General features: G+C 40.4%; 1 protein-coding gene across 2 annotated transcripts in view; it reads right to left on the reverse strand.

The window, feature by feature from the left end:
• The window catches only part of dock1 (dedicator of cytokinesis 1), a 182,112-nt gene that overhangs the window by 108,111 nt on the left and 61,216 nt on the right, over positions 1-12,785 (reverse strand). For both annotated transcript variants that reach the window (XM_044178135.1, XM_044178136.1), the window contains exons 25-27: positions 9,126-9,232; positions 3,273-3,400; positions 1,066-1,161 (exon numbers count right to left, since the gene is read on the reverse strand). In XM_044178135.1, coding sequence (XP_044034070.1) covers positions 1,066-1,161; positions 3,273-3,400; positions 9,126-9,232 — 331 coding nt within the window. The remainder of the gene's footprint in view (positions 1-1,065; positions 1,162-3,272; positions 3,401-9,125; positions 9,233-12,785) is intronic.

Consider the following 12,785-nt stretch of genomic DNA (forward strand, 5'->3'; position numbering starts at 1 on the left):
AGGTCATGCCGTTTCCTACTGCTCCCCAGATGGAGAGGGTGTTGTGCGTGCACAGACACACACACACACACACACACACACACACACACACACACACACACACACAAACAAACACAATATATAACCCGAGACAGGAGGAGAAAGGATGCTAAGCCAAACAGTAAAAGTATCAATATCATCAGTCATACGACTTCCCATTTTCCTATACATACTTGAAGTCCAGAGAAAATGTCTCTCTCATCACTTAGCTGTACTTAAGTTGGCAGTAAAAGTACCTTTAGGTGCCCTCAGAGGAATCTCCATCATAAAACCTTGCGTAAAAACTACATATGTTTATTACCCAAGTCTCACTTTCAAAGTCACAACATAAGCTACATGCAACTCTAATGAATACAGGCATCAACAGGATGCAATAGTACAAGTCAAAGAATTCAGAAGTTGACATTCATTGGACTCTCCGGACTCATGAAAACGGATGAAGGCTTTGCAACGCACATCAGGCAGACAGCATATTTATACGATGACTGATAAGTGCATTAATTGCTCTAGCAGAGAGAGTGATTGGTAAAAGGATGCTAACGGCAATGTGTGTGTGTGTGTGGGGGGGGGGGTTCGCTGATTAGATTACAGTAAAGAGCATCCGAAATGTTCAAATAATTGAGGGATCAGACACACAAACAGGCAAACGCACACATAAAAAAAAAATCAGGAAACCGCAAAACAAAACACACACACAGATCGGCACACAAACAGCTGGCTGGAGAACGATATGAGCAGATCAAAGACACTCTCAGATTGAGGTAGTGCGAGAGCTTTCTGGCAAGGTAGACTTTACCTTTAATGATAGCTTTGGAATGAAATTGGAGTTGCAGTGGGCCTGTGGGAGTAAAGCTGGCTGTGGTACAGGGGCCTCTAAATTGAAGAGTGTGTGTGTGTGTGTGTGTGTGTGTGTGTGTGTGTGTGTGTGTGTGTGTGTGTGAGACAACCTGAAAAAAAAAATACAGATTGAAAGAGAGCAAGTCGTGGGTGTACAGCTAATAGTTGCAGAGAATCAGACAAACTTACGATGTGAGGGGAATCGCGGCCCATGGAAATGACTGTCCTGTTAACAGTCCTCAGCAGCTTCTCCATGATGATCTGAACGTGCCACTGGGTGGGACCCTGCAAAAGATACAGACACACATACATATATCAACACAAACATAGGGAAGGAAGGAGACAATGACACAAGTAACATGATTAACATTACAAAGAAAAAATCTACATCTGAAAACGTTTTATTGTTATGTAACAGTGATGTTCAGCACATTCAAAGACTTTTTGTGATGACATGTTGTATTCTATTTTCTAGTGTGTCCACTTTCCCACAACCAACCAACATTTGGCCAGTTGTCTGCACAAATAAGAAAAATACATCACCGTAGAATAAGGGCCCAAAAAATTCTGCGAAAAAGCAAATTTTTTGACATCGTTGAAAGTGCTTTAACTTCAAGAAATACACGTAGTGATAGATCACCAACAATCAGCTGCTTGTTTCTTGGTCCATGGCTCAACTTTCCACCAAATTTCACTGAAATCTGTCCACAGGTTTTTGAGACATCCTTCTTACTAAAAACACAAAGTGCTTTTTGTGGCATTACAAAATAAATAACCTGTTTGTCTTTATCATTAGATATGGAAAATGTTAAAAACTGATCTACAAAAACTTGAAATTCTGAAGATACTTTGAAGACATTTTGTGCTAAGAGACCTGACAAATATGAGTGATGTAGCCAAAATGATTTATACATTGCTAATCCTAGCTTTTGGAGAGGGAAACACCCATGGGGCAGTTGTACCGTTGTAGGACAATTTTCCTTCGACTTGCTTATTAGTGAGTTTGAGTGAGCATAGGGCTGTCTCTTACTGTCTGTGGGGGGAATTGCGAGTCTGTGCACTGGGGAGAATAAAACATCTGACGAGGGAGCTTCAGATACTGCCTTCCAAAACAGCAAGGGTGACGCACATCTTCGGTGAAAACCCACGTGATTCCCACACTTTTTTTTTTTAAAGAAAAATCCCGGCCTGTATAAACTTCCTACACAAACCCAGCGCATGAAGAAAGAGTGCAGATTTTATATATTTAGATATTCCTAACAAGGTATAAGTCATTTGATAACTTAGAAACTCAAGTGGACAGAAGTATTCACAGTTGTTTTCGCTCCCATTGTATTTCTTTCCTTATCTACGTGTGCATGTGAGTCTATGGAAGTGTGCAGTGCAGGACAGGTATGAAAGCGAAAGCAAGGCAGGGAGAGGAAGCAGCAAAACAAGAGAGAGAGAGAGAAGGAGTGTGAAAGGGAGAGCACGTGGGAGAGGTGGATAATCCCTAGCAGAGTGGAGTGTGGGAGGCCAGGCCGTGGTGATCAATGGCGAGGGGAGTCTGAGAGGGCCTGAGGGAGGACATCAGGAGTCTGGGCATGGAGGAGGATGAAACACACTTGTGAAGAAGCTGAGTGTTTTCATGTGTGTGTGTGTGTGTGTGTGTGTGTGTGTGTGTGTGTGTGTGTGTTATCATGTGTGCATGTGAGGTCTGAGACTGATGCCTGAGTGTGAGGGATGTTGACTCCTGTGAAAAATTTATTTCAGTAACTAAATAAGTAGTAGATTAATCCATTAGCTACAGAAAGTTGACAACAAATGTAACAATTCATTATTTAAAGTCATTTATCAACGAAAAACATTTGCTGTTTTCAGCTTCTCAGGTGTGAAAATTTGCTGCTTTTCTCTGTTTTATGTAATTGTGAATTTAATGGTTTGGGGGTTTGGACTCTTGGTCAGACAAATCAAGCAATTTGAAGACATCACCTTCAGCTCTAGGAACTTGTGACTATTTTCTGCCCCTTTATAAGATTAATCAATTATGAAAAAAATCATTAGCTTTGACTGGCTACATAACTGACTCTGAAACACCAAGGAGTAAAGCCGAGCTCATCACCATGTTCTTGGAGCAAGTTCGTGGTGTTGAAGATGGCCTCTAGCCACCCTGAGCAATGAATTACTGAGCACAGCCAACTCTACAGGTGAGGAAATTAACAGTGCTGTAAAATGTGCTCCTCTCAGGGCAATAAAATAAATTAAGAACAGCACACTGATTAGTAGCTATTCAGTAAAATAACCACTGTCGAAACGTGCTTCTTCTTTATGGAGGGACTCCTGGATCCCCTTGTTATGCTACCATTTATCCCAGAGGGAAATAAAAATACAGAAATCTCGAGAGCTGTGTTCCTCACCACATCCTTCCTGTAGAGCACCTCCAGGATGTCACTAAGCAGCTGGCAGCAAGCCTTCGGCTCCTCCCGCTTCTCCAGGTGGAACTTCAGCTGGTCCGTCATCAGCGGCAGGAGGATCTCGCGGCAATCTGCAGGGACACCACCAAATACACACATTCACAATGTCGCTCAACACATGGAGCAGATGATGGATCGCACAAGGCAGTGCAGCATATGCTCTCAACACGCTCTCGATGAAGATGCACGCAGCTTGTTAATGGCTTCCTCACAGCTCAGAGGATTAAATTAAAACTATGTAGAGAATAAATTAATTAATTAAACTGAACGTGGCAAAAGCTCCCAAAAATCCCTTGGAGTAGTTACAGTACAACAGTACAACTGTCAGAACAAAGCCAATCAGAGCCATAAACATTTTCAGAGAACAATCAAAAACCTCCCTTGAAAAAACTGTGTCACCCAACAGCTCAGCTTATTATATCTCAACATCAGCGTGAAACTTCTGGCCAAACTGGCCAAACTGATCACCCTCCAACATTGTCCACTGTTGTGGTGTCCTTAATCAAAACACCTAACCTCCTACTGCTCCAGTGGGTAACAGTGGTAGTTGAAGTGTTGTGAATGTCAAATCTTAAAGCATTAATGTTTAATAAAACTGTTTACTTATGTCCCCTTTGCACCTAAAGTAGCAAGTAAAGGCAGCAGAAAACAACAACCTACTACAGTTACAATTAAAATTCTACACAACATGCAACCAAACCCAACCAAAATATTTCGGCTGATGTTGACAGTAACATCAAAAGGTGAATTTCCATATGCAGAGGGTAGAGAATTTCGTTGGCAATTGGACATGGAGGACCAGCAGCGATAAGCCAGAAAGTATTCTCATGGAGGCATGTCTGCCACAAAATTATCATATTTTTTATTAAACCTTCTGATTCCAATCTTAGTGGCATTTGTGTATGTGTGGGTCATATTTAAAGCCTAGGGACAAGTACTGGAGTTAGGTTGGTTCAATTTAGAAGATCGGGAGTATCGGTTAGGGGGTTAAGTGAGTATTTTATAGATTTATGGAGAGGAAAGCAATCACATACCAGTTTGTCTGTCCACTGCTACATATAACTGGTATAAACATAAATTGATAACCCCTTTTTAAGAAAGGAAAAGAAAATACATTGTAAAAATAAAACACTTCTCAATGCCCCCATGCAGTCTTTCTCACAAACATAAAGGCAGAGTATTGATATTAATGTCATGTTAAAAGAAAAGAATAAGAACAGAAGAGCAGTACCCAGTACAGTGGCAGCACTGTATTGGTGAAATCATCACCAATACAGTGGCAGAGTACAGGGACAACAGTACTCAAATAACAATCTTTATAATAGCAAGGTGTAGAGACGCCGCTGCTCTAAATGGCCACAGTAGCAAAGGATTTCAATTCAAATCAGTACAATCTCTCTGCTTCACAGATAATGTTACAGCGTTAATAAGCCAATCAACTGGGACAAAATAAAATTTTAACTTCATTACTCATCAAAACACGCACACACACAAACATAAAATTTTGCCAATTGTCAATACTGAAATCATGAAAAAATGATAAACAGCAGGATGTAACGCATAATGAATTGCATGTACGATGATGAACTCTTCATAAACAATACCCAGAGGTGTTGAATCCATGCAGTGTTTCTTACTAAAGGAACGACATGTAAAACTGAACAGTATGGAGTGATTTCATGGAGAGATGAAGAGAAGAAAAATTGATGCTTTTATTTCAACATACACCAAAAAAAAAAAAAAAAAAAAAAAACACACAGAACAGCATCTTTGACTGGGGTGAATGTCTTCATGTCTTCAGAAGCTGTTTCTACTGTATTTCAGTCGGTCAGTATTACTGGAAATAACTATAAGCCATAAGCCAGAGCTCCACACAGAGACCATGATGAGGTTCTGTAATAAAAGGCTAATGAATGCATTACGTAGCAATTAGCAATTCAACAAATAAAGGAGAATTCTCCTGGAGAATTTTAAATTTCATTTTTAATGACTCAGGCATTGATTAGTTCATCAATTACAGGATGATTCTCTTCCAGCAATCTAGGAACTCTCTCATGGCTGCTGGACTCGTTTTGAATTGCTTTTAATAATCCCAATGTAAGGAGGAAGCTCCGTCTTGAATATATAGTAGTATATCAACTAAATATGGGGTTCAAATGATTAATCATTATTTTGCAATTATGTTATAAAATGACACCAATCAACATAAAGTTGTTGTAAGAGTGTGTGTGTTTGTGTAAAAAAAAATACTCAAAAAGACACTCAAGAGGCATCAAGAGCAAGTGGGAGATGTGTGTAAGAAATTAATAAATAAGACTAAAACTATAGCTATGGTGGCAGTCCATTGAGGGTTTAATGCTCATTACATCCCAGCAAAAAAATAATGGATGGAAGGTGAAGGTGACGCCACAGGAAAGTCGTTACCCAAATCAAGAGTTTATCCTCTGATGAGGATGACAGTGTACCAATATTTGTCAATTTTTTTTTGGCTGAAGGGTGGTGCAATAAGAAAGGTAACATTGTGACCAAAATACACAAGGCTTATCCTCTAAGGATCATTGAATTGCTCACTCAATTTCACAGTAATCCACCAATTACATTTTGAGACATATTACATACAAAAACAAATGGGTGGCACAAGCTGAAAGGTTGAGCTGACACCTAAATCAAAAGGGTTCACTCTTTGTCGAGAGTGATTTTGCTCAGCAAATGTCATGGCAGTCTTTCCTGTATATTTTGAGGTATCTTGTGTAAAAAGTAGCCTGAGTGTGGTGCTACAGGACAGGGCAGGAGGTCATCAAAATCAAGAATATTTATCTTCTGAGGACCATGATTATCCACAGCAAATCACATGGAAATCCCACCATCATTTCTCGCAACATCCTTTCAGGAACTTTGTGTGTGGGAAAAGTGGAGTCTCGTTAGCGGCGCAAGATGAAAGCCCACCTCATCAAAGTCATTAGGATTTATCACAATCTATCCAATTGTTGTCAAGATATTTCACTTTGGACCAAAGTATAAGACGTATCGACTCTCGATCCATCTCTAGAGCCCCTCAGTATAGTGGCTATACCCAAACATGCGATTGACTTCCTGTCATTTTGCCAATGTAAAACTTTGACAGAGTTTAGAGCATGGACAAATGCTCTGACTAAACATCTGAAAAGTCATTAGTTAATAGGCACCTATGTCTGATGGCAGTATTGTGGACAAACTGCCCTACAACACAGCTATTATTCACATAAAGCTTTCACTGGCAAATACCTGAAAAGAAACATTATGGATGTTAAGAGTTTGCCTTGTCATGTGTTAGCTATCTCTGATACACAGTGACAGCTGAAATATTTTTGGTGATGTGGGATAGACCACAAAGCTATCCGCCTGATAGAGCTTAAAGACAAAAACTGTGTGTTTTTATGTATACATGTGTATGTGCTTAGTAATCTCCCAGGGCTCGAACACAACAACAAATCTCCTATCTGAGGGCGTCTAACATTGTGTGGAGTGTTTAATACCTTGTTTTTACAGAGGTCCAATCCTCATTCCCTTTGTGCTTCCTCCAAACTCAAAATACACACAGGTGGTTACACACACAGACACATGAATGGACTTAGACATGTGAGCGTACATATACTCACACACACACTAGTAGCAGGGTGGGAGCGGGACAAGCAGACTGGAACTATCAAGCTAGGCCATGAGCGCTCTCCTCAAACTTCCAGCGTAAACAGATTTTAGACGCTACAGTGATTTTCCCCTTTAACACAGACCAGCTGACATATTTGTTCTCTTCCAATGAGCCCATTTGCAAGTGATTTATGCGCCCGCCCGCTCTCTCCTTTTACATCATCAACGGTGAAGGTGACACAACATCGTCCCTCTTTTCTGAGTACATTAAGTTTTCATCCGAGTAGGGGATGGTATGTGCATACCAAGGATTTCAAACGTATAGATAAAACCCATGGAGAAAGGGACGTCATCTTATTGTCTAAAGTCGTCATTTTGAACAGAAATAAGCCCATCAGGGACTGAAAAATACTAATTTAAGACACGCTTTTACACAGAAACAGTTAATATGTTAATCACTGTGCAGCCTACAGGAAAGAAAACACTTCCATCAGTGAACACATTCAATGCATATTGATGAGCTTGTGGAGACTGCTAACAAACTCCATGTTGAGGGTTGAGCATCTAGGTAGATGCGTGTTGCTGGGCATTCGTTTGCTCCAAGCATTCCAGTACATTTCACTTTGGGATTGGTTGGCAAGGGAACCTTTCATGGACCACCTGGGGATCAAGGTGCATCTAACAATGAGTCCCATGAGCATATGCACTTACTACAGCTGATTAGACCACCTTAAAAACTGCCTGGCTAACACATTTGCTCATCGCAGCGGTCATTACCTGTAATAAAACATCTCCAAAGTGGAGCTCAGCTTGATACTGATGTGGAAAGGACAGTTTTACTTGGCAATTAGGCTTTCTCCATCACTGGTTTTGCACAGTTTTAAAACACACATGCACCTCAAAGACTACTGGAGCACCACTGGGTGGAGCTGTTGTAGGAAATGAGCAGTGCAAGAGTCTATATCTACATCACAGCAACACGCCCCCCTGCTGATCAGCAGGCCATTCACAAGCATCAGGAAGGCTTGCCTGTCCACAATTACAGCAACAGATCAATATTAAGGACCAGAGGACCACACACTGAGCTTTGCCATTCAATAGGTACTCACTAAACCGGACAAACCAATCAGACAATTTTATGTTGCACAAGTATGAAAGGACCGGATCATTAAGTTGAAGGCAGAGAGATTTACACTGTGTTATGTTCAATATCAGATATTATTCAATAGGACAAACGTCCCATTACACCCTGTCCAAATTCCATTTCATCTTTCATTTTCTGTACATTCATGCTGAACATCTGAACAACACCACTGAACAACACTGAACATCGATGGAGGCAGAGAGGAACCGTATAACTGGATAATTGTTGTCCACTTCCTTTACGTTACTCGACTGCTCTGAGGCATGTGTTGTCCCTGCCAGCCACATTAAATCACTGTTGCTATTTTATTGTGTTAAGAACTTTGCATTTAATTTACTACCACATACAGTATATGTGTGTGAGCATGTTTGTCTCTAAATCAGGACTTAACCTAACATGGCCACAGAGGCCTGCTGCCTCTGGCAAAATGCTTGGCCCTTGACCATCACTGGAGCAGGGCCCTGTCTGCAGGACGCCGCAGGCTAGTCTGCTGCAGAGACTGGAGGTACAGGTTCTCATTAACCATCTCTACATCCCTGCCCTTCATATTTAAAATTACTACAACATGGCCAAAATATACACTAGCATGGTTCCCAAGTGTATTATGAAAGTGTTGGAGTGAATGTGTATGACCGTGGAGTGCTGTTTGGGTGAGACAAGGAAAGGGAAACGAGAACAGAAATTACCTGATAAACACACTTAAGGAAAAAGGATTAAATAGTCAAACAGAGAGGAAAGCAGGGGCTGAGACTTGAAGACGGGGTAAATGGGAATACTGATATTCTGATACAGACCAGGTGATTTTAGCAGTGGGGATGCTTAACTCTCTTAGATAACAAGAGGGCTTTTCACTACACCTCACCAATGACCTTTCCTGTGGGCTCACATAGGGCTACCTAGGGGAGGCAGGTGGAGTGTGTGATTGCCTATATTACTGCACCGTGAGTGAAGGCACATGCACGGAAGAACTGTGAGTACAGATTGTGTGTGTGTATGTATGTGTACGTGCGTGTGTGTGCTCTCACCGTGATGAGTGAAGAGATCGCTGTGGACAATGTCAATCAGACAGTCTAGTTTCTGTTTCACCAGGCGACCCAGAGGAACCTTTAGGATGAACTCGGTGAACAGCTTGCTGCGGAGACAGGAGGACAATAAAGACAAAAAGGTCAAACTGATCAGGCATCTTGGGCTGGTTGACTGCTTCCCATCACGAGCAATCATCCAAAATGTAATTAAAAGGTTCTGCACACCCACACAGGTACTTTTCACATATTCTGGCAAGGGTTGGAGGATATAACAATATATAACATGAGACAATACAGATTTGTCAACCTACCCACAGGAACTGACCTAGGATGAACTCTGAGAACAGTTTCTTAACAGAGACAGATTTTGCCATCACTGATTGTATTAGAGGATAGCAGTCGATGTTGCAAATAAATGACAAGGACAGTGACTGATTTACAGGAGTTTTGTATTTATGTGATGAAGTACATTCACTTCTCAGGTATTTATTTGCTTATTTAACAATCAGCTTTTTAAATCTATAAAAGGTTTGGCTGACAGGTACAAAATATCCAATAAGTAGACCTTGTAAGATGTTTGCTAAGGTCTAACTTCATATGCATACAATTATAAAAGTCTGAGTTCCCCAACAGGTTTAACAAAACTGACAGTCAAGTCAGTACAGTCTGTACACCTACACAGTTCTTCACCTCCAGTGGTTTCAATAGATGTTAAACGTTCATCATCCGCTTCTGTTTCACAAAGCTATTGGCCTGAAGGATGTCTAGTTATACACAGCCTTGTATGCCAATGCACACTATTCAACTAAATATTTTTGAACTGATGATTAATTTTCTTAAGACAACCAACATGTAGCTCAGCAAGATCAAACTATGAGCATTCAACAGTTCAGAGCCTGAAAGATAAATCCACATTCAAGCACACACATAAAGCTGACCGTTTTCTCCTCAATGAAGAGGCCGGATGCTTGTTATGCTGGCAAGCTGAGGCTCAAGGAGGAGAGAAAAGGTTCTGGCAGGGGATGAAACACCCCCACCCCCAAGGCTTCAATTTGGTCGCATCGAGCTCAGCCGCTCAGCCAGGTTTGTGCTAACAACAGGAACAGCTGATGCCACCTTCGCTCAGGCAGGAAAAAGAGCCAGGCCTGTGATTTATGGCTAAGTGAATGGTTCATAAGGACCACAATTTTCAGAATCAAAGCTGAAATCAAAAGCTTTTCTGATGTTGTTTCCTCTCAAACTACAAAAAAACATGGCAGAGCACATAGCGTTGCGCTTGTTATCTTGTCTCACCTCATTGTTACTAGAGTGAAAATCGATCTTTCGGCCAGGTAATTTCAACACAAATACTATATATTATTAACTTTAGTGGAACTGTTAACCAGGACAGGTGTGACCCAATAATTCAATCATCTTTTCTCAAAAGCAGTCCAAACTGTCTCTCCAACCCCATAAAAGTGCCAGTTTTTGTGTATTACTGCACTTCATCATATAGCTGGAGAGCATATGGCTCCATTGGCTGCACAGAACAAGGAAGGAATGTGGGGAAGGTCATCAGTCAATTATCTTTCATATCCAAAAATGTAAAAATGGTTTCTGGTTAAAAGATTTTGTGTGCCTTATCATGAATGACACAATTAATAATGAGCAATGCCGTTCAGTGAATTAAGTTCGAGAAGGAATGTGAGAGAAAAAAAATCACTGAGAGCTGAACAGGAAAATGGTGCACGGTAGACAGAATAGATGGGCTGAAAGACTGTCTTCCACCTTTGACCACAGACCAAAGACCCCTTCACTGTGGTTGTGATAGTGTTGGAGTGGAGGCCAGAGGCAGGGATTGGCGGTCCTGTGTGGCCCAGAATCTGCTGTGGAAATGGCAGCTGCCCAGGTGCTGGATGTGGGCAAATGGAAGGGGCTCCTTGCTGAGTGCTTGCAAATGAACAGGCAAAGCACATTTCAAGGTCTGGAAAATACCCACATGGAGTAGCACTACTTGTGCCAGTCTTTCAGAGGCCATAAAAATATAAAAATACATCCCAGTGTCAAGAGTGTTTCGGATGGTATTCATTAAAACAATAAAATAATTCCCATCAGAAATTTGATTAAGGGAGCGGAGGTGGACAGATCCTGTCAGCATCTTGTCTCATCTTTTTTGATTAAATTAACAACAGCCTCAATCTTCAAGTATATGTCCTTGGCTGTGTGAAATTGTACTTCTCTTTTACTTCACAAACGTGTATTCATTTCTCCTTACATTAGCGGCGGTGGAAAACCTCGCAACAAAATACACATCCTTTTTTGATCCAACATGTAAAGCTTCTGATTATTGATAGAATTATTTTAAGATAATCTGACTGAGACGGACCCAAGAAAGAGCCAAAAGTGTGCAGCTTTTGGCTCTACCACTTTTTGCAGAATTCCTTTTTATTCAACCTCGCTCCTAACTTTCAACAGAAGGAACATTACATCATTAGGAAAAGAGTAGTTTAGTTTTTACTGACAAACATTAGACTGGTCAGAAGCAACCTGCTGATCTCCCCAAGTTCTCCAACCTATTGATGTAACTATCTGTGTACAGAATGCATATTTCATAATGAGACAATGAGGACAAAATCTGTGACTCATGTATGGCTATATTCGTCTGAACTTAATATTTACAGATGATAAGATACTTGACCAAAATGTGAATGAAATATGTGTTTTTAAAGACTCATTTGCAGCTAAAAGTATTTCACTGAATATATTAGAAAAGCTTTCTTCACATTTTTGTAAATATAAATGAGGCCATTCTATTTTGTTTTTGTGCTGTGTCCTTGCAGCATAAGAGATTCAAATGGGACAGAAAATCAAGGGCACACCCATGAGGCATTTGTCACAAACACAATGTCTGCTCAGGTCTGAAAAATAGTTTTGAAATACTGCTCCCAAAAAACATGGAACTTAAATCTTGGTCAAAGGTTATGAAGGTCATTTAAAATTGTACAGTCCATTCATTTCTATAATAGTAAGAATGCGTAATTCAGATGATAAGAACAGATTATCAAATTTTCTGTTCTGTTTAATTCAACATTATTACAAATAAGAATTTATTTCCACAGTAACATCAGCATATGATACTTCATAAGTCATTTATAATTAAGACACGCTTTAAGCTATAGCGGATGACATTTACGGTAGACAACATTAACTGAAATGGACACCTGAGTGGAACAGTCAGTGGGTTTCCAAGGCAACCTGAGCATATTTAACCAGTGCCCATCACAGTATAGCTACTGAATGATGAGTTGTTGAATAAAAACAGCCGGAGGTAGAGAGCCAGACAAAAAAAAAAAAAAAAAAAAAAAAAAAAAAAAAGTGCTCCTAAGCCTTTACAGCAGCACAATACCCCATCAGCTTGTTAGGGATATATCTAAACAAATTTTAATTCAAGCAGGCACTTCGAAAAGCAAAAGCAATTAAGATTTCTCCTTTCATTCTCCAAAAAGACATTCAAGTCCAATTTTAACATTTTCTAAACATTTGCTTTAATGAGCTGCTGTGGTGCTCTTCAGCAACACCCCCGTCTGTTTGAGCAACTCACAGAAAGATGCATATTATAGTCAGGTCTTACCAAAAAAAGAAACAAGTACATAGATAGTTCACAGAGAGTTGTATGGTCTG

The sequence above is a fragment of the Siniperca chuatsi genome, linkage group LG20 (assembly GCF_020085105.1).
Source record: "Siniperca chuatsi isolate FFG_IHB_CAS linkage group LG20, ASM2008510v1, whole genome shotgun sequence".
Taxonomy (NCBI): domain Eukaryota; kingdom Metazoa; phylum Chordata; class Actinopteri; order Centrarchiformes; family Sinipercidae; genus Siniperca; species Siniperca chuatsi.